Genomic DNA, 27,070 nt, shown 5'->3' with positions numbered 1-27,070 from the left:
GCTGCCGAGACTGTCTCCTCCGTGGGCAGCCTGTTGCCTTTTGGGCTATCGCCATTGCGAGTTGCGTGCCTGCCGTGCGGCCGAGTGTAGCTATAGAAACGCAGAGCGGGGGAAGAAAGCGAGGCAGAGGCTTTCTTCCACCCTTCTGTTTCACCTTTGTGTCTGGCAGCGTGCAGCCGTAAGGCTGGTCATGAATGATTGCCTCCTTTCTAAACTCGTTTGTATTTCTACTTTTTCCCCCATGAACCATGCTTACAAGCATGCTAGTTTACTGGTTTTTTTATTTTGCTATGTACCTTTCATTCCTAATGAATTTGTATCTAAGCATCACGATAGTCCCTGACCCACTTCTGTGTCTGCACTTTGATTTCTTAGCGAAATAATTGTCCAGCTGATTGTAACCATCTTTCTTCGTGATGGCTCCTTTTGGGCCTTGCCTGGAAAAGCGAGATCAAGAAAGCGTTGGTTTAAAGGCGCACCCTGGATGAGGTGATGAGAGAGCATTGGTAGGACCCTGCTAGCAGGTCGGCGGAGTCTCGCAGCTGGCATTTATTTACTGTTGTGGCATTTTCCTGTTGCGGCATTTTCCTGTTGCGCTGGGATTGTTTCATTGGCTCCAATAAGCCCTTCAAGCCTCTGAGTCACGTGGTTTTTAGTTTTCAGAAGGGTGCCTGACAGTCTGCATGCGAGATCCAGACGAGCAAAACCAAACTGTACTTTGCTCTCCTTTATCCTCTTGTTCCCCACTGGTGTGGACACCCCTCATAGCCCAGAGGTATCCCCTCTTCCTCACGGCTCTTCTCAAGGCTGAGGAGCACGGACAGCCAGGAACAGGCTGGAATGTTGACCAAGGGAGAAGTGGTCTTGCAGAACTATTCTGTGAGGGACAGTACTGTTTGGAAGGGTGACTTAGAGAGGCAGCGTTCAGTGGGGGTGAAGCCTTGGTGGAGGAGTCAGAACTGCAGTGAAGCAGAGGGTCGGGACACTGGCAGAACGTGGGTTAAGAGCTGCATTTGCGAGTATTTGGAGGTTCTTCTACCTCCATACCCTCTCCCTCCCTTAAATTTCTCTTTCAGTGATTAATGTTGTATGTGTGCAACCTGTATTTTCTGTAGCATCCCCCTGTCTCCTTTACTGTGATGTACCTATTAAATGTTTCTGCGGAGTAAGGAAGATCCATTGTTCCTGTTCGTACCCCTGGGGAAGTGAGGAGCGGTGTCTGAATACACAGCTGTAACTACAAGCAGCGGCAGGTGAGGTAGGGGTGGAACTCGCAGCTCCTCAGCTGCTGTGCTGTGACTTCCTGCGTGCGGCGGTCTTGCTGTGCGGTAAGTGGACAGCAGCTCACTTCTCAACTTGCTTGCTCTGCGTGTGTTGGTGGCAGGTGGTGGTGGTAGCAGTAGCTAGATGGCACCGAGTTCAGGTCCTGACCTGTTTTGCAGCAACGGTTCCTGTATCCATTTCTTAAATGAAGTACGTCCTAGAAATTGGTAAGGGAGTGGGTGGAAATCGTCCTTCCTCTTTTGTCCTCTGTGAAAACCAGTAACCATTACTTGGAGGCTAGCTGATTCTCCTGCTGCTGCTGTGTGTGGTGTGGGGTTTTGTTTCAGGGTGGTGTTTGTTTGGTTTTTTAAAGGGATATCCAAATTGTGCTGAGCAGAGAGGAAAATGGAATGGAGGGTTTCGGTTGGAAGGGACCTAGAGCAGTCAGCTAGTCCAACTGCCTGAGTGCTTCAGGGCAGACTCGGAACTGGCAGAAGGGGCCAGAGTGCAGGTATTCCATTCTGTAGAGTTCTAATTGGACATAGTGGTAGAGAGTGCTGGGAAGACATATGCATCAAACACGAGAAACAATACCCCAGGCTCCACATCCAAGCATGGAACCTTAACTCTGTCTCGTGTATGTGGTTTTTCTGAGACGCTGTCTGTCTTCACTTGTACTGGAAATAGTATTGTCGCTGCAAAGCCACAGGAATTCCAGGTGGCATGAGAGAGGTGTCTCCTGTAGCGCTGCAGGGAAGAAACAGAAGTGCTCAGGTCCGGCAGGTGTGACCGGCAGGGATGGCGTATGACAGAGCAGACAGCTCTCAGTAGTGCCATCAGTGGGCAGGACAGCCAGCAGATGGAGAGTGTGCACAGCGTGCCGTGTTTCTGCTCATGACAGCCTTTCCTCACCACACCATCCCCAGTGGGCAGAGCTGAGATTACCGGGGAAGGTGGTATGTATCGTCATGCCTTCCCAGTGTGGAGATGGATGCAGATCAGTCCACCGTTAGGCACTGATGAAGTTTTGGGCACTTACATACCTAATAAGCAACTTTTGGGGGCTTTCCCCCCCAGTTCTGTCATATTTATAAATGTAATTTCAGAGTATTTAAGATGCATGCAGTGAGAAGAAAAAGTTCAGAGTGAATAAGGGAATATGAATGGTGAGAAGTAAAGTAACAGTGTGTTGAGGTACCTGGGGGAGAGAATACGAAGGAGGAGTGGCATCCTTTCGCAGTAAGGAGAAAAAGAGAGACGGAGGAGGTCAGCAGAGCAACAGTAAAGGAGCAGGTGGTCCACAAAAGGTAGTCCGACTAGTAAGTTGTATGTACTGACTGGAAGGTGTCTGGAGAAAGCATAAAGGTCACCTTTATGTGCAAACAGTTGGTGACAAATTCTCTAATCTCAATTGGTGAGGAAGAGCCGTACCATCCTCGAGCTCAAAGGACTGTTGTCGTTTTCGGAATGGCAAATCCTAATTTGTTGGCAGGAAACCAGTGATACATTTAAAGTGTTGTCTAGAACTATGCGGGTCGCCAAGGCAGGGATGTTAGAGTGCTACAGCCATTCTTTGAAGCTGCTTCCATTGCAGTCTTACATATGTGAAGTAACTTGTGGTGCTTCATCTGCTTGGTTATATCAGCGCTTCCGTTCGAGCCTCAGCTCTCTACAGCAGCTTGGTTTTAGTGTTAAGCAGTTTTATGTTCCCGCCTTCTTTCTTGAGGGAAACTTTTTCTGTCCTTGTTACTGGTGTTGAGCACTTGGAAAGGAAGTGTGCCATTACCTTTTTAATAACGGCATTTTCTGTCCAGCTACTGATTCTTTGGGAAATGATTATGGAGCCTTCCAAAACCCTGAAGCCGTGTGTGTTAATGGCTGGTAATGTTAGCTACTCTGTTCTCCCGGCTCCGGTGGAGTGCAGGTGGCATTGCAGATTTGGGGGGGGCTTTTGTGCCGTCACGTGAGTTGGAGTTACTGGAAGACTCCTTAGTAAGCAGAGGAGTACCTGTGGTGGTTAATCTGAACGTGAGCAGATGCTTTGATGTAACCTTTGTCTGTGTGCCAGCAGCAGCACGTGCAGTTCTCAGATGCAGCAACTGAGATCTTGCTCAAAATTCTGTATTTTTCATCCCTGGGAAGAAATTACAGCAGCGGTTGGACAAGTTGTACGTGTTCTGACCTGAGCTGTGGAGATGCTTTATCCTTACAGACACGTGTGATTTTTCACGTGGTCTGGTGCTTTTATTTCTCCCTCTTTCAGAGGAAATCAAGGATCGTTCTAGATTTGCTTTACGCAGCAGCTTGGTAGCTGCAGAACTTGTTTGACGATTGAATGTATGTTTGCCCTTTGTGAAGATTTTCTTGCAGTCAGACATATGCTTCTGGCACATGTTGCATGTCTTTTGCCAATATGCTCTGAGAACGTTAGTTCACGGCTTCCTGGCTCTGGGCTGACTTACGCTTGGCTCTCGTGCTGCTGAACACTGCTGCTGGTTACGGACTGTTCTGGGGCAAGCAGAGGCCCTCTGATTTGGCCGTTTATAGCCTCGCTGGGTCTATCTCTGTAAATTGGTTTCTGAGATGCTGTGTAGACAAGTCCTTACTTTCATGGCAGGGGACTGAGATTTCACTGTTTTGTGGGTTTGTGTTTTGTTTGGTTTTTAAATTTTTTTTTAATTACATTTTTCTTGAGCTTCTGCACAAGTTACTACGACAGCAGCAGTGTTGCAACTTCCGATTCTTGCTAGATCTCTTACTACTCAGCAGCCTGCTAGAGGATGCTTTCTGTATGGGAGAGCCAAGTGATGCTTTAACTACAAAAGAAAGCAAAAATTGTATTTGACTGCTGATAAATAAAAGTACAAAGGGATGTGTATGACAAAGAAACGCTGGGAAGGGGAGGGAGTGTGAAGTACCTTTCTGTTGTGATCACCTCTCTGAAAAGCTTGACTTAAGTATGGAGTGCTGCTTAAGTAACGTAGCTCTGTGTAGGGAGTTTTTGCTTCAGTGAGAAAATCATTGCTTATATTTGCCATCTGATGAGACAGAAATATTTTAAGGTGAGATTTCCTGAAGGGACTAAAGAACAAACCAAAACCAGAAAGGAAAGGAAAGGAGATGTGTGCCCCCAGCATTACCTGGGATCTGAATAGGTGGGTGCGCCTGCAGGGCGGTCGGTGCATGATGGGTGTCCGAACTGCTGGTCGTGCTGTAGACCGCGGGTGAGGTAAAGGTGCCTGCTGTCCTAACGTCTTGGGGCATTAGACATGGTGGGAGAAAGCACAGTGAAAAACGGGTAGCTTGCTGTTGGAGGTTTCCTTAGGTGCTTCTTTCAGCTTTGGAGAGTGTGTGTGTGGAGTATGCAAGAGCGTGGAAGTTGAAAATAAAAACCTCTGCGCAGTTCTGTTCCTTCTGCAGCTGCCTCAGTTTTTGCAGCTCAGAGCATTAACCTTCTGTGAGTGCTTTGATTGCTGCTACCGCCGTAGACCGCAGCTGATTAATGCAGTTATCTGGTATCTTATGCAAATATCACTAGCGGTGTTTTCCCACGATTGTCGCAGGCCCTATTCAAGGAAACGTGCTACCACTTAAAACGCTTTCGTGCTGGAAATGAATAACATGCGAGCTAAGCCTGAAACATCGCAGGACAGATTATGCTGCCTGCTGACGACATTTGAAGTGCTGGCTTTTGGTTCAGAGTGGGCAAATACCTGATTTAAAGTCAAAACATACTTGCTTCAGGAGGGCTGTGTATTAAACAAACACACAAGACAGTGTGTGGATGTTCTGGACCGTGTTTTTTCCTCGAATCTCTGTTCAGACAGATTTGAAGTACAGCATGGAGCTGGCGTTTTCTTGCGTTGTGGGATGCAGCTTTACGTACATGAGAAAAATAATCAATTTTCATTCAGTTTACTGGTGGCCCTTGTCTGTTCTTGCCTTGTTTTTATCCTCCAGCCTGTCCCAAACAAATATTGGCATAAACAAACAGGAAGAGTGTCAGAAATGTTTTAGCTGTTGTGCACGTCCATGCAGTTTTTGGTTTTGGACTTTTAACAAACGGGGTGGAAGACCTCCTGCAATTCAGCCAAGTGTTAAGCAGACTTTTTCCGATATTAGAAAAATCGTGCCTGTGTAAACACATTAATGCAATCTGCAAAGCATTTTAAGTAGTCTTCAGCCACTGAACTTGACAATCCCTTTGGAAAGAAAAGCTGAATTATTTACAGTGTGCTTGGATCGTACGTTTAAGTGGCTGCTCCTGGTCCCAGTGTAGTATCTGGCAAATATTTAATTGTAGTTAATGATAGCAGTATTCCTTTTTCTGTGTTTAACTTGAAAATGTGATTTCATTGCTAGGATGCTGGGGGAAGTCACCACAAAGTCTCCGTTTCTCCTGTTGTCCATGTCCGAGGGCTGTGTGAATCGGTAGTGGAAGCAGATCTTGTGGAAGCTCTCGAGAAGTTTGGAACCATATGGTATGTATAGAGTCGTATCTGTAGACAGGTTGGGAGTGTTACCTAAGTTTTTCGAACCTCTTTGAATACATGGTGATAGCCATTTCAAATGCAGAACTGCACTGGTGGTTCAGAGGAGGCCCCGTCAAAGGTCCGAGAGCCTAAAGATTCCTCATCAGTGAACAAAACAGTGAAGATGAACGGGAAGGGCCAGCTCATTCTGAGTTTGGAGGGCTGCTTTTTGGGAACATGCATTTCTTTTCACGTGAATGCCTGTGTTGAAGTCAAATAGGTGTTGTAAATAGTACAATAGGAATTTTCACTGCCTTAATGTTAAAATAATTGAATCATACCAGTGTCTAAACATAAATAAATGAAATGCAGTAAGCACAGGCTTGTCGAGGAATCCAAATAGGTACACAGAATGAGAGTTTTGTATTTCAAAGTCTTAATCAGCTGACAAAGTATCCTGAGTTTGTCTGTGTCTGAATCCAGTGAACTAGAATACTTCAGTTTATTTCCTGTAAGGTGGTTTGTGTAAGAAAAAAAAAAAAAAATTCATGATTTAAACTTCTTCATGAATTTCCTTTATCTCATTGGTGGTTTTAGCAAGTTTTCTTAACGTTAATTGTAGTTATAGTAAGTTAGAAAATGATTAACTGTTCATTTTTTGGTTGAATGTTTTTATGTATTAAACTTTTTCAGGAAAACAACGGCTTCTTACTTATTTATCTTATAGCTGCATTTCTTGGTCTGGGCAAATGCTTTAGAAGTGCGTTGACCAGGTTGGGGAAGTGTGAGCAGGGAGACTGACCGTCCTTTTACGGCCTTATTAGGAACTGTGCAGGAAAACTGGACACGATAGCGAGTGCTTGCGATCTGTTTTGAGGAAGCCCACAGGAAAACTTACTGTCCTGTTAATCTCACCAGCTATGTCATGATGATGCCATTTAAGCGCCAGGCTCTGGTGGAGTTTGAAAACGTAGAAAGTGCAAAGAAATGCGTGACGTTTGCAGCAGATGAGCCGGTGTACATTGCTGGACAACAAGCCTTCTTCAACTACTCCACCAGCAAGAGGATCACTCGGCCCGGGAACACTGACGACCCCTCCGGTGGAAATAAAGTTCTTCTGTTGTCAATCCAGAACCCTCTCTACCCAATTACAGTGGTATGTCTCTTCTTGTTTTTCTTGTTTTTTTAAATAAAATGATAAAAGGCAGGGAGCAGCCACCTGGTAGGTTATTTCCGGGGTGTACTGTTCGTTAAAAGCGTACACCAGTCATTTGAATCAGGGATTAAACTCAACCTAACACAGCTTTACACCACCGTCATCTAAGCAACGTGCATGTTCTGCAGAAAAGGTTTTTTGAGATGATTCAGTCTTGTTGTACAGATGTTTTGCAATAACCTTGCAGACTTCAGTGGTCAGGATTTTGAAATGTTTAAGTTGTTGCATGCTTCTGAAATATTTCCAGATGTGTTGCCGCAACACCAGGCATGTCATTTAGCTCTGAGTGGTGTATGTTTAAAGAGCAAGTAATTTTTCCCATAGGAGTGGTTATTTTATTGCCATCCTTCATTCTTAAGTATTTCCTTTGTGGAAAGTTGAAACCTGCATCTGCTGATGACGATCAGCTCTAGTTTGGTGGAATTTTCCTCCCTTTTGTTTGGGCTGATATATTTTACTTTTTAGTATTTCAAGTCATGCCGTATATACATCCTCATTTGTTGCCATCTTACTTCTGGCAGGCGTGTGTGTGGGTTTTCTCTATAAAGATACAAGTAGTGTTTGCTAGTATTTAAGAATGCCTGTTCTCTCATGCATTGAATGCTTGTATTTTTCAGAGATTCTGTAGTACACATTGAATTGCACAGAAATATTCCAGGAAAAATTTTAAAAAGCCTGCTTTAACCAGGCTTGTAACACTGTGATACAAGGCTAAGTTACTTGTTTTTAGGGAAATGCATGGGTTAACGTGGATCAGTCAAAGTGTCTGGCTTGTGTGGAGCTATGTAGCTAATGCAAGTGTTGATATATGGCATATGAAACAAAACTTACGTTAGCAAATAGTTTGAAACTTAGTGTTCCTGAAATTACTCCAGGCAAGCAGTTCCATATCGCTTTTTACATCATTGCACTGTGAGTATTGATAGGTTTTTTCCCTGTTGATTCACTAGTGGGTGATGCGTTTTCTTTCCCCTGTCAGTTTGCTCTAAAGGAAAGCACGGCAGGGTGTGAGTTCTCAGCTTTTTCATCAGTGTATAAAAACGCACCTGCTTTGGGCTGGGAGAACAAACCCACTAAGTTAACGTATTGCTTGCGTGTGGCTGTAATGCCAGGTTTGGAAACTACATTTCCTTCACGTTTTAGAGTTGGCTTGCATAAGCAGCTGGGTTAAACATAGGTGCGTGAGGAAACTGGTAGCAGAGGCATCGTTCTGGGCTAGGAGAGTTTCATGGAAATGCTGAGAATGAAGCCTCCAGCGCAGCAGATCCCTTTTGAAAACAAACCAGCCTCTTGCCCTGCAAACCTCTGCCTTCCTGCTGCCCCCAACTGCTCGTCCGGGGAATGCCAGTGAGCACTAAAAGCAGACACATCTCCAAAATTCCTTGCAAGCATCAGAGCTCATTGAAGACAGCGTAGACTAGTAGAGTCATAGCAGCTGGAGAAAGCAATTGTACCCATAACAGCTAGGAGTGAGATGAGAAAAAATCAAAATGTCGCACTTGGCCAGTGGGGTAAAGAAACAGTTACGTCAGGCAAAGTCTGCGTTATTAAACCAACACAAAAAAAAAAAACCTCCACAAAGCCCAGCACCACCTCTTCAACGCTTTTCTCTCCTTAAATTTGAACTACAGTTAGACAAAATGGATACAGAATTGCAACCAGTTTTAAGCCAAAACAGGCTGGATGGACGGGCCGGGTGGGTGGTGGTGAGTGAAGCTGAACCCAGCTGGCGGCTGGTCACAGGTGTATTCCCCGGGGCTCAGTGTTGGGGCCTGTCCTCTTCCCCGTCTTCACCAACGATCTGGATGAGGGGATCGAGAGGTGCTCATTCAGTTTGCACGTGACACCAAGTTGGGCAGGAGTGTTGATGTGTTTCGGGGCAGGGAGGCTGTATGGAGGGATCTGGACAGGCTGGATCAACGGCCTGAGGTCAGTGGTAGGAGGTTCAGCCAGGCCAAGGGCCGGGTCCTGCACTTGGGTCACAACAGCCCCCTGCAGTGCTGCAGGCTGGGGGCAGAGCAGCTGGAAACTGCCCAGCAGAAAAGGACCTGGGCCTGCTGGTTGACAGTGGCTGGAGAGGAGCCAGCAGCGTGCCCAGGTGGCCGAGAAGGCCAACAGCATCCGGGCTCGTACCAGCACTGCTGTGGCCAGCAGGAGCAGGGCAGGGATCGTCCCCTGTACTCGGCATGGGTAAGGCCACACCTCAAATACTGTGTCCAGTTTGGGGCCTCTCGCTCCCAGAAGGGCATTGAGGTGCTGGAGCGTGTCCAGAGAAGAGCTATGAGGCTGCCGCAGGGTCTGGAGATAAGTGCTGTGAGGAACAGCTGAGGGACCTGGGGGTATCGAGCCTGGAGAAAAGAGTGCTGAGATGTCAGTGCCTTTGCCCGCTGGGTTTAGCTGTGAAATAGGTTGTCTAGCAAAGCTTGTGTGTGATCAGCTGTTAGACGATGTTCAAAAAGGTGAATTGTTTCAAGGAATCACTTCCCTGTTTGTTCAGGTTTTCAGGTGTGAGTTGTGTTAACTCTGAGTATGGTGTATAATCACTCTAAAATAAAGTTACTTCCCTTGGTCAGACTCATGCTGGAGACTGGTTTGTTACTGTGATGCGTGACTCGTTAGGTGTAACTGACTGTGGTTTGAGATACTCCTAGCACCCATCGTAAGTCTGGCCCGATGTACAGTAAGGCGAGCTTTTCTCCTTAATGTTTGGTTCACCTGTGGCACTGAAGATGCTCTTGAATCTTATTGGTTCCCTGTAACATAGAGAAATGGTGGTAAAAGCAGAGCATTAACAGGGAGTTCACATGAATCCAGTGTTTCCTGTCAGAAGTTGTCTCTGCCTTAAGAGGAGAAGCACAGCAACCACTTTTGATTCGGGTGAATCTGATGGAAATTCTTCTGATGTGCTGCCTAAGCTTCCGTCATGGACTGCCCCCAGTTACTGTTCTGAAAATGGACACGAATTGTCAAAAAACCCTCAGCTGCCAGTTGTACGAAGTGAAACGTGCTGTGACTGCAGCGTCGCTTTGTCTGTCTTTGCTGTGGTAAAGCTGCAGCAGTGCAGGTGAAAGGAGCACAGCTTGAGACGTGGGTGCCGTCACTGGGGTTCAGCACAGTTCCGGATGCTCGTTAAAGCAGTGTTTGGCAGAGCACTTCTCCTAGGAGTGTTTGCTGTTGCTCAGATTTGACTGCCTGCTCTGTATTAACCCATAAAAATGCTAATCGTGAATCTAGAAATCATATAGGGGAAGCAAGAAATGAAAAGGTAATGAGCCTTTTCTTCGCTCTTTAGCATTGAAATGCCAATGCGAGAAAATGTTCTGTGGGCCTCGAGTTTGAAATTTCACATCGGACTAAAGTATTTTCTTCTTCCTTAGGATGTGCTGTACACTGTGTGCAACCCTGTTGGAAAAGTCCAGCGCATTGTTATATTCAAGAGAAATGGAATACAAGCTATGGTTGAATATCCTTTTTAAGAGCGGATTTCTTTTTTTTTGCTGTAGGTCTTTGTCGGGAGAGGGGATTTAGTGTGGGAGTGTCAGGAAAGTACTGTGTAATTTTGAGATCAAATTATTGTAAAATTTCTATCTAAGATGTGGTAATTTCTGTGTATCTGTAAGAAAAAAATAGCGCTTCCACACTTCATCTTTCTAAGAAAATTACCTTGTCAGCAGTGGTCTTGAGAACGATGTCTGTAGGTGGCCCTAAGGCTGGTAATTGCAGACATGAAGTACATCATAGATTTGACAACACATCATACACGAAAGTTAATGGCTTCTGCCTGGGTTGATACTCAGGAAAGGTGTAAGGGACTGCAGAGGTGCAGTTTGACTTCTCCAAACTCTTCTAAAATAGTTCTCATATATACTGATTGTCTTACTCTTCGGACGTTATATAAAGCACGAGCCAAACTCAGGCCTTCTTGAGCTCTTTGTCATGTGCTGAGGGAATTCCCTGCTCTGTTACCCTGCTGTTTTCTGCGTTGGTAGCATTATGGGGCGAACACTCAGAGCTGTTACTATGCTGCTGCGGTTTGCAAAGTCCAAAGTCTGATATGTTTACGCCTTAGTTGATAAAACTGTGATAGCCTTTTCCTAGAGACTGGCCGCCTCTGTTTCTGAGGTTTTAATCTGGACAAAACCGTACCAAAACCTCAGAAACTCCTTATCCATTTTAGATGCTACTGATGTGGCAGGCTTTGCTAGTGGGTCACTTTTGTAACAAGGGACTTAGCTGGTGGCTTCATTGAGGATTTGCCAGGCGAAAAGCATTACCCTAACTTCCATCAAAGCAAGCTAATGGCCATTTCTCTCTGTAGAAGACCTCAACTGTGTGTCCTACGGGCAGGGGTTTGCCTGAACTAGGGCAGTGTGTTCAGTTTGTGGTAAGCGGTGGTGTCTGGATCAGATGACTTGTATAGTTGCTGTATCTTCTGAAAGGTTAGGGAGGTTGTGGGGAGGATCCTTCACATACCCTGTCATACTTCTGTCATTTGAATTAAATTCTGGAACGTCTTTTATTAAAAATGGAAACAACCAGCAGCTGAAAGAAAATTTGTGCATGTGAGCAAAGTAGTGCAACAGGTGGGAAAAAGTGAGCTTCAAGACGAGCCTTGTCTGAAAACTTCAAGAATTCATTGGCATTTCAGTGTTCATTGCAGTACCCGTTACTTCTGCAGATGTGCTCCCCCAGTTCCAGCGAGAAAGGTCTGGGAAGCTTAACTTTCTCACTCTTAAATTCCACAGTGAACCTACATCACCTTGGAAGAAGCTGGGCTGCAGGAATTTGGTGAAATACAGGGTATATGCTATTGATACAGACTACTTCCAAAGTTTTACTAAATTACATCAAGAGATGACACAAAAGTCTGGTCTGCGGCAAGGTTCAGGCTTTCTGACACTGTACATTACCAAGTATGTATGAGACCGTGGATTGCCACGTGTTAAGGCTCAGGCACATTTTTCTGCTAGTCCTAGAACTAACCCTGGAGTACGTAGAGGATATGAAATAACCTACACGTTGGAGCCTGCTACACGGATCTGCCTTGAGCTGTGGATTTAAGCAATCTGCTGGTTGTATTTTTTGATGCAAGATGATTATTTGTTTATTCAAAGTTACATCTCTTAGTTCTGGGGTTTTGTTTGGCTAACAAGCTAAAAAAGGGTGCACTCTTCCTTTGTTCTTTTTTCCATAAAATACCTCCTGAGTTTGTTCTCCTTCCCTGCAAGTCTCTAGCTAGTGCTAGCTGGGAGAAGGGGTGCACTGTCTTAAGTCATGCCTTCTCGCCCCAAGCTCTGATCCCATCCCAAATGATGCAGCTTGAACTTTCCCTTCCAACATTCTCTAGGCTTGCTGGTAACTTCTAAAGTCCTCTGATGAAAATTACTAAATCCACCAGAATATCCCCTTCCAAATATCATCACCTCAGAGCATAAACAAAGCTTGCATCTGTATAATCCAGGCTGGAAAATTTACTGATATATGAATGGCCTCATCACTTGCTGCTTACATATCAAAAACAGATGCTTAACCTAAGTTGAACCCGTATATAGCTGTTGGTAATTTTATGTTACAGTCATGGAGAGCTCTTGTAAAGGTATGCAATAGTGAGATGCTGCAGGCTACAAAAATAAAGCTGTATCAGGAGAAAGGGACATGAATGAGACACCTGGAGAAAAAATCCTTAATGCACTGTGTATGTTTGAGTCAGTGTTTTGTGCCCAGAAGGCGAAGGCTGCACTCAATGGAGCAGATATCTACGCAGGATGCTGCACACTGAAAATTGAATACGCAAGGGTAATGCTTGGATCTTCTCTTTCAGTTTTACTAGAAAAATACATCTAATCGAGACTTAACCTTTTTCGCTTTTACTTTATTTGAACAGCCAACTCGGCTTAATGTCATTAGAAACGACAACGATAGTTGGGACTACACTAAGCCATATCTGGGCCGACGAGGTAGGTTTTCATACGTTATTGCTGTAGCTCTTTGACTGTACTAATGCCAACCCTTTATACGTGGTCAGGCGGTATTGCTATAGTCATTTCAAAGCAAGCCAGTGCTGCTGAAGGCTGTGGTCCCAAGCCAGGACATTAACCCTGAGCCCTAGTGCCCCCCACTGCTGTGTGCTTGAGCCACTTAGTTCAACAAGGAGCCCACACCTGCAAGCACCTCTGCAGTTCTCAAGGACCTGCATTTCTCCAAGCTGCTCTCTCTCTTTGGAGGAGAGGAAACCTGGTACAGACTATTCCTTACAAACTGCAAACTTGCACACTGCTTCTCCTTCGAAAGGACTCCTTTCCCCTATGTTGGACAAGGCATTAAGAAGGATAGAGGACTTCAGCAGGCTGACTCTACACTTCATCATGCACCACATCGGCATCAGCAAAAACCAAACAAACAAACAAACAAAACCCTCTGAAAAAAGCTCAGACTTGCAATTCACCTTGTCTGCATACTGCATGCACCACCACCACAAGTTTTTAAAGGAGGACACTTTCAGTACTTCAGATTTGTGTGGGATGAATAACATGATAGACTGTACCCATTCTGTTCAAGTGTGTGTGTATGTTGGTCTTATTTCCCTTAAAATTACACCTGAAAAAATGAGAACCTCCAAAACTAAGAACGTCTCTTGTTGATATCACTGACCTTGTAATTTTTTTACTACTTGCTGTATGTGAGAGTTGCACTTAGTCTTAACAGTGTCAGTATTGTCTGGTAGCAGGGAAACCCTCATCTGTAGACAGCTGGAACTGAGCAGTGCGATACCAGATAGGTCCCCTCAGTTATACTGAACTATTAAAATAGGGAGATTCATCATGGTACAGGCATACTGTCTCTCAAGTACTCAGCTGTAAAGTTATCAGAGCTTAACTCATGTCAGTGAAAACTGTGACTATCCATGTAAAGACAAACTGTGTAGCCTAAATCCTGTAAAGCGTTTATTAAAAGAAAAGCAATTGTAACTCTTGAGTGCAGTGTTCAGTAACTTCTGTACAATAAAGCGTGCAATGTCAAGTTAGACAAGTGAAGACACTGTATCCAAGATAGCCTTTGGAAAGTAGATCCTCTATATGAGAAGCAGGGCTTTGGCCGTTTCAAGTGATACGCGCTTTCAGCATAATTCTGCAGAGACACTGGGCTTGTCAAACCGTTGTACAACTGAAAACCTAGAGCTTGAATTTTCCAGATGAAGTCCTTGTAAAAAGTTAACAAGGGAGCTACAGTATTGGTTGCAGCTTGTAGATTGTGACTATTTGTATCAGGATTCAAATTTTTTTTCTCAAAATTTTGAAGAAACTTGAGGGCAAGAAAAAAAAGGAAAAATCTTAAGTTTTGAATTGGAAAAATCCAAAGAATTAATTTGACGCTCATATCTTTTGATCCTCGCAGTGTTTGGAGGGCAACTTGTACCATTATGCATCTAATTATCTGCAGACCAATTATGTGGTGTAGATACAGCCGTACGAACCAACGGTTCCCCAAGCTGGAGAGAACAGTGGGAAATGAAAAACTTAGAGCAAGCTATACGCATCCTTTCTCAAGAAATCTCACCCCGCTCTTCTGTTTTCCTTTTGTTACTTTGACAGCCTGTCTCTTTTCTGTACGTCACTCTGCTGCCCGCAAGAGGAAAAGAACTAGACTTGTATGATCTACATCTCTCCCTCGATCATGCTACATTCAATATAGTGTGGTTTTTCACTTACTCTGGCCCACATCATGTATCTTGAACATGAGAATATAGATCTTGACTGAACACTGAAGTGTACTTGAGAGAGCAGGCAGCTAGAGCAATTTGCCCAGAAACTAATCCAGGACTTTATTTTCTTTTTTTGAGGGAGAGTTTTTGTACTTGTACTTCAGCTTAGTCTTGCAGCAGCATTATTTGGCTTTTGAACTTAATGAGACCTGAACTGCAGGGATCTCACTGCAGGAAACAAGGTCTAAGCCCAAAGGCGTTTCATTCTGAGAACAGTCACGGTAATACATCCTTTCCCTCAAGTCTTAGGAAGGAAATGGACTTGGCTAATGATTGGGGGTTTTTAGAGAACTGGTTTTTGTTCTTTATGGTAACAAATTACAGACTTCCTGATAGTATTTCTCAAGTCACTTAAGTAAACTTCCTAACAAGTGCCTGCTGCTGTGAACCCATTTCGCATCAAACTGAACCCAAAAAACCACCTGGCTTGTAGTGTTCTACTCGCTTTTAGCTGGAAAGCCCAAACTGTAGCTTGGAGCATTTCTTTTGGTGGCAATACCAGCATGTGCATCAACACAAGGACCTGATTTAAAACCAAACCTAAAAACAGCCAGCCCGAGACTTAAAAGGTTATAAAGAATCTTTCCATTCAGAATTATTTTTAACACCGATCAGTTCTCCTCTTTCACTGCCTGTTTGCACAACTGAGGGACTTTGTTCAAGTGGAGAGGGGCTATGGTGCAAGGGAAGAGGAGTGGACTCTACCGTCCTGAGGAGGAAATAATTGTCAGACTGTGTCCCCCAGAACCCTTCATTTGAGGAATGTGGTCCTTTACTACATTACCGTGTGCGGTTTCAAAGGCTTTATCTCCACAGATGAGAATTATAAACTTGATTTTTCTGAAATACGATTACTGCATGCAGTTTAAATGCTCAGAACACTTGATATGACTGCTGCTTTGCTTTCCAGAGCTGAGAACCAGAGCTCTTACTCAGAAAAGGGAATGGAAAAACAAAACATGATGAAAGTAATCCTTCTTCTATGTATTTGAAGACGCTCAGCACTGTTTCCTCTTCAGGCTCTACTGTCAGAGTAAACATCTGACTCAGAAGCTGTCCTCAAAAACCTGAGCAAAAAGGGCACGTGTCTTTTCATCTCCCACTGTTGTGTTGTCTGTTGCAAATAGTTCCTGTTTCTCAGGAAACACCTCCAGCTGCATTGGGCTGAAGTTGCCGTTTTCATCCTTAAATTTCCCAGGCAGTGCTGTAAACTGATAAATGTCTTGCCCCATCTCTTCAGTATGGCTTTTTGAATTGTGAGGAATCAGTTGTAGCTTACCACAAAGAAATCTGGAGTTCGGATTTTCTTTGTCGTGCAGCACGGATGTGATTAGAGTGTGCAGCTTTGGCTGTAATGTGCTGCTTTCTTCCAGTAATGTAGACCCCTTGTTTAATTTTATATCCTAGAGAACTGGGTTTTCTTAAAGGATTGACCGTTGTTGAAGTGCATTATTCAGTGATGGTTTTCTTCAGTTGACCTGTTACGTGCTCCTTATAATGCCATAATGTACAATCCTTTCAGCACGCCCATAAATCAGTAGGTGTTCTGTAAATATATATGTACACATATGTAATGCTCTCTGTTTACTGATTATGAAACCATGTAATACAGGTTGTTGTTGGCTTATGCTGAAACTTCTTGAAAGAAGCCCACTTTGAAAATGTGTTGCTGTTGAAGCTAATATTATGATTCAGGTACTGTCTTTCAAAAGTACTGCATTTCAAATTTATTTTAAGAGACATAGAGGTAAATCCTGCTGTATGGTGTTATCTATACTAATGTGTGGTGTCTGTTTAGGAAAACTGTTGGGTGTTTCCATAAACTTTTAATGTCCGCATCTCCTCATTGACCACTGCCCCAAATCAACCTAAGCGCAATTCGTTATACAGATGGCAGTCTTTTAATTTTGGTGTCACAGGGCTACAGCTTGTGGTTTTAGATGTATAATGAATGAGACATCATTTATAAAATTAACAAGGACTCAAATTACTTTTTTGCTTCTTAAGTAGAAGCTTTGTGTCTTAACTGGAAAAATTAGTAGTTGTTAGTTGCATACTAAACTGTTTTCTTTCCCTTCCCACATGTTAGACAGAGGGAAGGGACGCCAGAGGCAAGCTATTTTGGGAGAGCACCCGTCATCGTTTAGACATGATGGTTACGGTAAGTAACGCAGGATGGCAGGTGGTTACGAGTCCTTTACCTGTTTTGTGGAAATCTAAATGTTCAGTCAGTACTGGGCTGTGGATCCCTGCAGCGTGAGTAGTTCACAGTCTGCTGTACACTCAGTGCTGTCAGTCCACGTGTTGAAAACAGTAGTGATTCTCTGAAATCTAAGTGCATTTATTGCCATACCTCTTCCTTTCACGGACAGCATCTGGCTTTACAAATTTATTCCTTGGAAGAAGGTTTCCTTTCAGTTGCCATCGCCTTAGCCATGGAGGGAAGCATCACATCTGTACTGGGAAAGCAGTTTTCTTCTGGAAAATGGCAGCGTAGCTCTGTCGGTGGTTTGGTGCAGCACAGAGCTCTGTGCTGTTCTTACGTGCAGAGCTGTGAATTGTGGACTTGCACCTCTCCTAATTTAACTAACTCTGGAAAGATACAACTGTGTGACCCTGTAAAAAGGATGTTTTGGAATTAATGCTGTGAAGTGCAGCAGTTCCAAGTGCTACGTGTAAATGAAGATCTGCTGTCACTTCCGGGTGTTGGATGAAAACCTCAGGGTTGAGAACCTGATATCCCCAGTTAGATGAGACTTTTCTGGTTATTTACTCTAACTGTCAGATGCAGTGGGGTTTGTCTTGCCTCTTTCTTTGCAAAGGTACTTCTGATATTTTACAATGTAGGTTGACCTTCTACCTGCTCTTTCCAAAGGTTCTTCAGATCTTCAGAATTTCCAAGTTCCACCTTGCATTCACTGATGTTCTTTTTTCATTCTTCTGCTATACCCTTCTACCTTATGTAGGAAAAAAGGACAAAAGGTTCCTTTTATACTTGGCTTATGTGAATTTCACATTATTTTTGTCTCAGAAGAACAGAGATCCTCTTCTTGGTCTGTAATACTGATGTTCTCTATAAAAAGAGGTATTGCATAGTAGTAAAGTCTCTTCATTAAAAAAAATTATTTCAGGGAAACTTGTCTCTTGTAGTGGAAAACAAGCTTCATTTGGACAGCTTCATTTTGCATCAGTGCAGGGGTTTAATTATTCCTGTTTCTTCCAAGTGAGCTGTTTGTAGCAAGGCAGTCTTCTGACTTCATCTCTTGTCTCTGGAAAAGAACTGCCTCATCTCCTCTCCAGGCCTCTGGCTGAAGTTCACTCTTTTCGCTTCATTTTCTCTACTTTGTAATGTTCTTTCCTGGTGTCACGTAGCTCTGTAAGCTGACGTGGCGGTACTGCTGAAGGTTTATTTTAAATACTACTTGTGATAGGTTTAGGTTCAAGTATTTGGTGTGGTCCAGGGAAGATACTATTTCTGTAATTACTGAATTAACTTTTTTCACTTGTGTGTAAAAGCAATACCATGAAAGAGCTCCTTCTGTCATGTCCGATAATGTAAGAAGAGACTTGGAACGTTAAAGGGAGTAGAAGAGAGTTTGGGGGTTTTTTGTTGTTGGTTTGTTTGTTTAATTTGAAAAAGAATTAATGGAAACTCTAGTAATGTTGTTCCCCCCGTTTAAATACGCATTATGTGTGAGGGGTTTAATGCATAATTAAGTAGTGAAACTTCTTTCAAATGATATGAAAGCGTGGTCTTTCCTCTCCTTAGGGTCACATGGGCCTTTGTTGCCCTTGCCAAGCCGGTACCGAATGGGATCTCGGGACACCCCCGAACTCGTTGCGTATCCATTGCCTCAGGCATCCTCCTCATACATGCACGGTGGAAACCCTTCTGGGTCAGTTGTCATGGTTAGTGGTTTGCATCAGCTAAAGATGAACTGTTCCAGGGTCTTCAACCTGTTCTGCTTGTATGGAAACATTGAGAAGGTAAGGAATCATTTATCAGACACTTGGAAACTACTGTAGTCGTTTTACTTGTTTTGAAAAAAGCTTGGATGGCATGATCTAAAAATATTTCCTAATAACTAGTAAAACTCTTGGTTGGGCTGTTTGTGGCAAGGTTATTTTTTTCCCTTATCTATTTCAGGTGAAATTTATGAAGACTATTCCAGGCACGGCACTGGTTGAAATGGGTGATGAGTATGCTGTGGAAAGAGCTGTCACACATCTCAACAACGTCAAGTTGTTTGGAAAGAGACTTAATGTCTGGTAAATATGTTCTCCTTCTATTTCAAATCGTTGTAAAGAAATGTCAGCGCTGCTTCGGTTAGATCTGTAATCTGTGTGCAACGTGTGCAAGTCTTAATTCCTTAAGAAACTTTAGCTATATATCTGTCCTTAAATCCCAGTGTTTCCAAGCAGCATTCGGTAGTTCCAAGCCAGATATTTGAACTGGAGGATGGCACAAGTAGCTACAAGGATTTTGCAATGAGTAAAAATAATCGCTTCACCAGTGCTGGCCAGGCATCTAAGAACATCATCCAACCACCATCCTGCGTGCTGCATTACTACAACGTTCCCCTGTGTGTAACGGAAGAAACGTTTGTAAAGGTAGGCGGTTGAAAGGGCTGTGATACCCAGTGCTTCGGGGCTCTGCTGCTTCTGAAAAGAAATACCTGAGATAGGTAGCTACGGCATAGCAATTGGAAGAGAACTGATTTTTAACACGGATCTGTAGCCTCTTCCTGTATAGAACCTGCCATATTTTCACAGTTCTGGTATTGCCCTCTCCTTTTTTTTAAATTTTATTTTTATGTGAGAAACAAGATTGTTGAACACATGTTGAGGAGTTCAATGTGTTTTCTGTGGGGGAAGGGGAAGAGACTCACACAAAACCAAATACAGGGAAAGTCAGGACTACAGTTTGCTGAAGACACGCTGACTCCCGGACATGGTTCCTCTGGTGACTGCTAGGATGTTTGGGAGTGGGGAGAAGCGTGCACTGGGAACAGTGCGTACAGCTGAATTCTAAATGAACTGGGAACACTGAAGACATGCAACACTGGGCCTCTCAGGTCGAGGCAGGGGTGAAGTTGGGGTGGTTCAGAGAGTTATTTCTCAGTTCAATAGAAATACTGTTTTTCAAGCTCTGTCTGAAAGTTCGCGCTGGTTCAGGAGCAGTATACTTGTATATACAGCTTGGGAGCTAGTGCAGTGAAGCAGGATTGTCAAAAGGAGGACCTGGGGTTTTGTTTAAATACGTTGTTTGAGGTAGTAGTGATATCAGTACTCTTAAGAAGTTTTTTGCCTATAAAATCATATTTATCGTGGGACGGGAGCCTTGTTTTGCTTGCTCTAGACTGGTATTCTAAAGAGTTACCAATCTAAACACATTTTTAAAAATAATAATTTCCCATCAATTCTTGGAAGCTCTCTTGAAGAGTCAGTATTTTCCTTTTTCTGTGTCTCTTCCAGGAGTTTGGAAGTTTTGCAAATGTGTTTATGTGCATTTTTACTGGAGTTTTACCTCTTATTTTATTTTTGTGACAGTTATGTGAGGATCATGAAGTTCTCAGCTTTATTAAATACAAAGTGTTTGATCCAAAACGTAAGTAAACTTGGACCTGTTTGGAGAGTTACTTGATACTAGTGTTGATAAGGGCATATGCTGTCAGGAGACGTTACTGATCCCCCTTCTCCCCTTTGTTATTGCTCCTTTTGACAGCTTCTGCCAAAACACTGTCTGGTCTGCTGGAGTGGGAATGTAAGACAGATGCAGTGGAAGCTCTCACTGTACTTAATCACTACCAGATTAGAGTCCCAAGTAAGTGCGTTTTACTGATCTCGTTGCTAGAACTTTTCTTCTTGTTTGCTATCACGTTGATACTGCCTTCGTAAAAGGGGAGGCTTCAGCAGCTTAGTCTGCAGCTAAAACCTGTGTCCTTCTTACTGTATGTATAGATGCCGTATTTTTTACACATACATATACCCACACGTTCACTGTATATGACAGTGTACAAGTACTGTGGATGTGTACTATGTACGTATTTAATCTCTAGTTCAGATTCCATTAGTTTCTATCTAAATGACACTCTTGGTTTTTGAGTCAATCTATAGAACTCAAAATATGATGCACAACTTTGAAGTTTCGGAGAGATGAAGAAGAAAGAATTGGTTTGGGGAAAAATGAAGGCAGGCAGAAAAAGCATTAAAATCCACTGTCATCAAAATCAAACCTAACAGATAATGTCTTACTGAAGCTTTTGATAGCTTTCACAAGAAATGCAAAGAAATGTGCAGTATCTTTGGGCAGAAGATTCTCTAAGTTACACAGCTCGCTGCTCTCAGTTGGCCGCTTCTGGGGGGGTTCTCTTTCAAATCAGAAATTGTAAGGCCAGGCTGAATAAGTATGGCCAAGCAAGTAAGAATGAGTGGGAGTTCACCTGCTGCACAAGTTTACAGTGGGCCACATCTGCAGTGAAGAGTTGAGATAGTTGAGTGGATTAAATGGAAATTTTCCAACTGTTCACAGACATAACTTTGAATCCAGTCCAGTGTCTAATATGATTTTAAATTGCCTCCTCCACACTGTTAGGAATTTTTCTCCTTGTCGAGTGTTAACAGTTCGTATCTTTCCTATTGCCCGGCTCTTTTGCCTGCTTTTTCCAGAATGACTGAGATTACTGCAGGAGCAGAATATTTTCTAAGATATTATTGATAACCTGACTGTGCACCATTTCAGGTTTATCTCAGTTTGGAGAGGCGATAAGAGCAGCACTTACTCTTTTCACCATGAGAAAGGCAAACCCTAATGTATAGTCAGTTATACCATCCCAGGGATGGACAGTGTTTTAAAACAAGGGCTGCTGGTTAAGTCTTGCTGTGGTAAGACTGTCGGAGGCTAGCCCAACCAGGAGCACATATCTTCCATCACCTGAGAGACAAGCGAGTTCTCTCCCTGTGGGTCTTGGCAGCCTTGCCAGACGGAGCGGGGTTGTTTTAGGCTTTGTTTTCTGAAGAGGCCTGATGGGTGTGCTGGACATCCTGTTGTTCTTTTCTCAGTCAAACACGTGTAAATACTTTCCAGTGCCACTCAGTCTCTGATAAAAATGCCACGCTCCAAGTCTTGACTTCCTTAGATATCAATGACTTTTGTCTTTGACATGGCCTGTTCAGTATTACTTCTATAAACAGTTCAGGCAGGAAGAGGGGCAGCGATAATGGAAAAAGTCTTTCGTGTGTCTAGTACAAGATTGGGAATTCTGTCTGTGTTCCTTTGCGACCAGAGCCATCACTTTGGTTTTGTGTCTAAAAAACTGGTAGACTTACCACTAACGCCTACTTGCAGGTCATCTGGTATCTGCAGGGGTAGGCAGCGGAGTGTGAGCCTTAAGCCTGCAGAACTAGTCACTGTGTCGTGTCTTGTCATGCGAGGTGGTCTGGATCAGCAGTACAATGCCCTGAGTGTGTTCCGTGTTGTCTCCTGACAGATGGTTCCAACCCTTACACCTTGAAGCTTTGCTTCTCGACATCATCCCATCTATAGAGGACAGCATGTCAAGACCTGCGCTCACCTTGATCTGCAAGTTTCAAACTACACTTCCTTCACAAAGCTCTACAGTGGTTGTTCTAATGTTGCCTTGTTTCAACTTAATTCTGATATCTTTTATCTTATTTTATAATAAATGGATGTTCCTTCATAAATACAAACCAGATTTTTTCTTCTTGCCTCTGAGAAGTACATGTCGTAATTTTACTGCAAAGTTTGTATTTTGTTAGTGTCGTATCCTCAGATGTCTAAAGAAGCACCAGTAGTATAAACAAGATTGTTTTCTTCCAAAAATAAAATATATTTGCATTTTCGATAATGTTAAGAGATTAGCAAGTATTTTTCAATTTGTAGTCCGAATTGGCAGATAGAATTATTACATCTGAATTTTAAATGTAGAACTTGTTTTTGTATGTCGAGTAGTAAAGTATGTTGCAATACTAAAAAGCTTGTATTTATAAAATGCTTTAATCACGTTAATGTTGCACATACCGAATTTTTAGTAGCATAGACTTGAATTATAGTTCAAACACAGCTAATGTAGAAAATTATTAAGTATGTACCCGTGTACGGTGTGTGAATTCATACTGAAAGTGGTTTTGTTTTTTTCTTTTTAAAAAACCTCTTTTCCATTTGCATTAGCATGATGCCATCTATAGCTAGTCCCACCATAGGGGCCTTTCAACAATTAAAATTGTGAGCCTGTATCAGTGTGTTCATCCTCATTTTCCACTTTTAAACTTACATTTTTGGTGTTTAACATACCCTCTTGACTTTCTGTTTTTAACCAGTCATTATGGCATACTAAATGGTAACAGCTGAATATGTGGTAAGATAGATCACAATAGAACCCCAGGTGATAAAAATAGCTCAGACAAAAGCAAGGCCCACCATACTCTCTTATACCTGGACAGTTAATTCCATGTTTTCTTTTGTAGAATTTCTGTGACATACCTGTTACAACCAGAAAAGAATGCACAAGGTGAACAGACTTGGCTAGCCTTTCCCCCAAAGGGAGGCAACCCAGGTGGGATTCAGGTAATGTAACGGATGAGAGGATGTGGAACTGAGGTGGGAAAGATGTCTCTTTGGAGAGGTGGTTTGTCCTGTTCCAGTACTTTGGAACCTCTGCTCTCTTTTAACTGGGATTGTGTCTTACTTGGGCTAAACCCTCTGAAATGGGAATCCAGGCAGGGGAGTCTGGGAGCTGTTGTCCAGCACTGTGGGTGTTCCTGTTTCTGAATTTGCAGGAGTGTTTAAGGCTCCTTTTAGTTCTGCTTTCAGTGATCAGAGAAGTTACTTTATCAGATACCGTGTGTTGTACCATACAACTTCTTCATTCTGCCCTGACAGATTTTATTCAGATGCATGCTTTGTGCAGGGTTGTTTGTGCAGTGTCCTTGTCCTTGAGAGGTGATGCTGCAGTATGTTTAGACTGTGGGCATGGCGTGTGAATTTACACACAGACTGGATTTTCCCTGTGCTTAATGTCAAGGCAAGTACACCTTACTACACACGGGAAATGTGCCAGCTCTCCTTCAGGTTTTCTCATCAACAGCGGTTCATTTTTGCCCTGTCTACCTCCACTTGGTTCACGCTTCAGGTGATGAGTATTTCAGGTACTCAGAATGGTCTGTCTGAACTGCAGGACAGCTGCTCTGTGGCAGCTCTTTCTGCATGGGCTTTGAATAACACTAACCTGCTGTCTGGCAGGTGGCAAACTGACCTGCACGTTAGGGGCACTGCTAACACTATTTCAGCCTCAGTGCTTCTCCTCCAGAAATTGCTGCCAGAGAGCTCCAGTGCGGAAGGCTATGTGCCATATCTCACCTCTTGCCAGTGGAAATACTGGGTACCAGTGAAATGTTCTGTGCTGCCTAGAGTTTCAACTGGAAAAGGTCTCACCCATTCATTCACTTATCTTCCATCAACTTGAATGTTCTTAGGAAACCTGTTTATTCCGTCATAACTTGCATTGCTGTTTGTATTAATGTAATTCCAGTAGTCAAGCTGTTTATAGTTGAGCATTAAAGAGTGTATATTATCTGTTGGTCCAGCTTGGGGTGTAGGATGAGTGACCCTTAAAGCATTCAGGTTTTCCAAACAAACAAACAAAAAAAGCACTTTAATGTTTTGGTGCCCTCAGTGGATCACAGCATTCAGTGCCTAAGATGTTCAGGTGGGAGGCAACTTCCCTGTGGCTGCCTGGGTCAGAGGACAGACTAGTTCCAGGTGTATCTGAGAGCACACGATGCCCGCTCAAAGTCCGTGCAAAATGAGTAGCCCGTGCCACGTGGGGAAGAAAAGAGAGTGAATAATTGTTCAAGCTTCTTTCTCCTTAGAATAATCATCTTATTAAATGTAAAACTTGAGAACTGGAAAAATTCCTTGTTGGTGTTTTGCTGTAAAAAGAAAAGAGTGGGCCTGCAAGGATAGGTGTTTGTCCTCAGGGAGGAATGAGGTTGGTCTTCTTTCACGAGTGAGGTCTGTGTTCAACTATAATCTCGCTCTTTAGAACGGAGCCAAAACGGGGGGTAGGGGAAGAGTGAGTTGCTCCAAGGGGAGTGCAGGTTATCTATCAAATGGTAGTGGTATTTCTGTATTTGCTAGATGAAAATTAAACCATTACGGTCTCTCAGTGCAGTTTTTTCTGTCTCTTTCACATAAGCCCTACAAGCAAAATAGTGATCATTGCTATGCACGTTCCCTGCTCATGAGCAGCTGGCATTCACGCGGTCACATCTTCATGTCTGTTCTACGGGGGTTTTTTGGTGTTTTTTCTTTTTTTTTTTTCTAAAAAGTTTGTTTTTTCTAATTGATCACTTTTCAGTGAAGGTAAATGATATATTGAGGTGGAGATCTGTTCATCTTCTATCATGATACTCTAATCCTTGTTTATATTTATTTTTCCTTACCTGCAAGAAACAGGAATAGTTGCTTGTTGACTTTCTGTACCACTACAGCAAGATAGAGTGTACTGCTAGGGTGATACAAGAAACGATTTGAAAGAAACCATTTGAGAAGTGTTTGGGTGTCCTGCTGTAGGAAAGGAATGATACAGCTCAATGTGGTGTCACTAATCTGTCTTTTAGTAAGGGATAATATTTGGGGTAAGCTGGCTTGTAACTGGCTGAAACCCTTTTTGTTGTAATTAAATGCAACTTGCTCCTTTTCCTGCTGTGTGTTTTCTTGTGACCAGCGCTTGAACTTGTGTGAATATTGTGATGGCTTAGCAGGAGACATTCAGTCTCTTCTGTTAAATAGTATGTCGAAGTCTGGTAACATGAACGTGCTTGCTCAAATTATTTTTTTCTTCTACTTCTGGGGTGTGTTTAAACAGCTTTGGGATTTTTTTGTGTCCTGTTTTGAAAATGCCTTGTATTCTCACGTCTGTAGCTACTAGTGGGTTTTTTGCCACTTCAGGTTTCTCTGTCTACCCAGGAATTGGTTTATTCCCTTCTGGCAATTACAGATGTGGCAGTCATCCCAAAATCTTTGGCCAGCAATGGTGTGTAAGAAGGCATGGGGAAATAAAACACTATTTACAGATGGGCTCAGCTTCCTCTGAAGAGTTCTTGAAGCACAAAACCCCATTGTTCTGATTTTACCCTTAAGCTGGAAGCAGCTGTGCTGTGGCTGAGAGCCTCCCACCTTCACATATCTGGTGTCTAAAAGGTAACTTAGAATCCTGTTGTAAATCTTGCCTTTCACTGGTTGCATGTATCACTTTGCTTGCATGTTTGATACTCTGACCAAGCAACGCTGTGGCGTGTTGTCATGGAAGAGCTGATAGTGCCCTCTGAAATGTCACAAAAGTGCGTTAGCCTTAACGAAACAGACCTTGCTGGTTTCGGTCCTCTGGTAGCAACAGTCCCAAAGAAAGGGAAAAGCACTCTGATGCTCCACGGAGCGTGTCCTCTGTGTTGTTGGTCGGCTGCTGGTGCTGTGGTGCTGTCGTACATCGTGAGTTGGGTTGCTCTAAGACTGGTGAGAAGGCCCTCACTGAGGAACAGTACGTTGTGTGAAGTTCAAGAGAGAATGGAGAATCCTATCTAAGCGAGGGGTAAGTGGTGCTGCAAGACCTCCAGAACAAAGGCACCGAGGAACAAGGGGTGAGTACAGTTCACTATGCCTGCCTTTCTCTCCCAGACTGTGAGGCTGACAGAGGTGAGAGGTGGGCATTGGATGGAGTGGGCTGATAGGTGAGATCTCCCCTGAGGCCTTCCCGTCTTAGTCGTGAGGTGTTTTTCACTTCCTCTCTTCTAGCTTGTGCTATTTTTGTTCTTAATTGTTAAGAGCACATTAGTCTAGGCTCTTCCCAGCCTACCTTTGGTTTCCTAAGGAATGGTCTGGGAGTGGACTGGAATGTGAAGAATGTTAACAGTATTCACCAGGGAAGTCTGAACATGCTTGGCATGTTCTTCACCTGCAGAACAAGGGATTTCCTTTATTTTTCCTCACCCGATAAACCCAATAAACCTTGCGCATGTGAAGTGAACAGTAAGTATCTTCTCAATTGCATGATTAAACCTGACCCTTGTGGAGAAGGGTGATGAGATGTGCTCACGTGCTAACGAGATGGTTCTAGCATGCCTGTCAGGTTCCTTACAGGAGCTGGTGGGGGCATAGTCTGAGATGAAAATAAGCAGAAACAGATGGCTGTTCAGGGTTTGGGTTGATGAGGCCTCCATGCTCTACTGCTAAAGCATCTGATCTGCTAACGGGGGAAGAGCTTCCATTTCTAGATAGTTGTGCCATCAAATTACAAGAACACAGTATCTATGTTAAGTCTCCTAATGTGTAATACT

At 43.4% G+C, this 27,070-nt stretch overlaps 1 protein-coding gene across 1 annotated transcript; it reads left to right on the top strand.

The window, feature by feature from the left end:
- The first annotated feature begins 5,629 nt into the window (after positions 1–5,629).
- HNRNPLL (heterogeneous nuclear ribonucleoprotein L-like) lies at positions 5,630–22,543 on the top strand. Its single transcript, XM_010142932.1, has 12 exons — positions 5,630–5,744; positions 6,654–6,891; positions 10,329–10,414; positions 12,651–12,747; positions 12,836–12,908; positions 16,803–16,874; positions 18,483–18,700; positions 18,861–18,982; positions 19,123–19,324; positions 20,264–20,321; positions 20,439–20,537; positions 22,204–22,543. Exons 2-12 carry the CDS (start codon positions 6,661–6,663, stop codon positions 22,257–22,259), a joined length of 1,314 nt encoding a protein of 437 aa, XP_010141234.1. The 5' UTR covers positions 5,630–5,744; positions 6,654–6,660; the 3' UTR covers positions 22,260–22,543.
- Positions 22,544–27,070: the final 4,527 nt, after the last annotated feature.

Source organism: Buceros rhinoceros, unplaced genomic scaffold (assembly GCF_000710305.1).
Source record: "Buceros rhinoceros silvestris isolate BGI_N320 unplaced genomic scaffold, ASM71030v1 scaffold26739, whole genome shotgun sequence".
Lineage (NCBI taxonomy): Eukaryota > Metazoa > Chordata > Aves > Bucerotiformes > Bucerotidae > Buceros > Buceros rhinoceros.
Note: the sequence above shows the minus strand (reverse complement) of the source record. Positions and strands in the feature narration are given on the sequence as shown.

What these genes read in the sequence shown, in the direction of transcription:
- HNRNPLL (XM_010142932.1), top strand. Translation starts at nt 6,661, where the DNA reads ATGATGATGCCATTTAAGCGCCAGGCTCTGGTGGAGTTTGAAAACGTA. An exon ending in TGTATGGAAACATTGAGAAG is followed by an intron (nt 18,701 to 18,860) that starts GTAAGGAATCAT and finishes TATCTATTTCAG; the next exon opens with GTGAAATTTATGAAGACTAT. An exon ending in GGAAAGAGACTTAATGTCTG is followed by an intron (nt 18,983 to 19,122) that starts GTAAATATGTTC and finishes CTTAAATCCCAG; the next exon opens with TGTTTCCAAGCAGCATTCGG.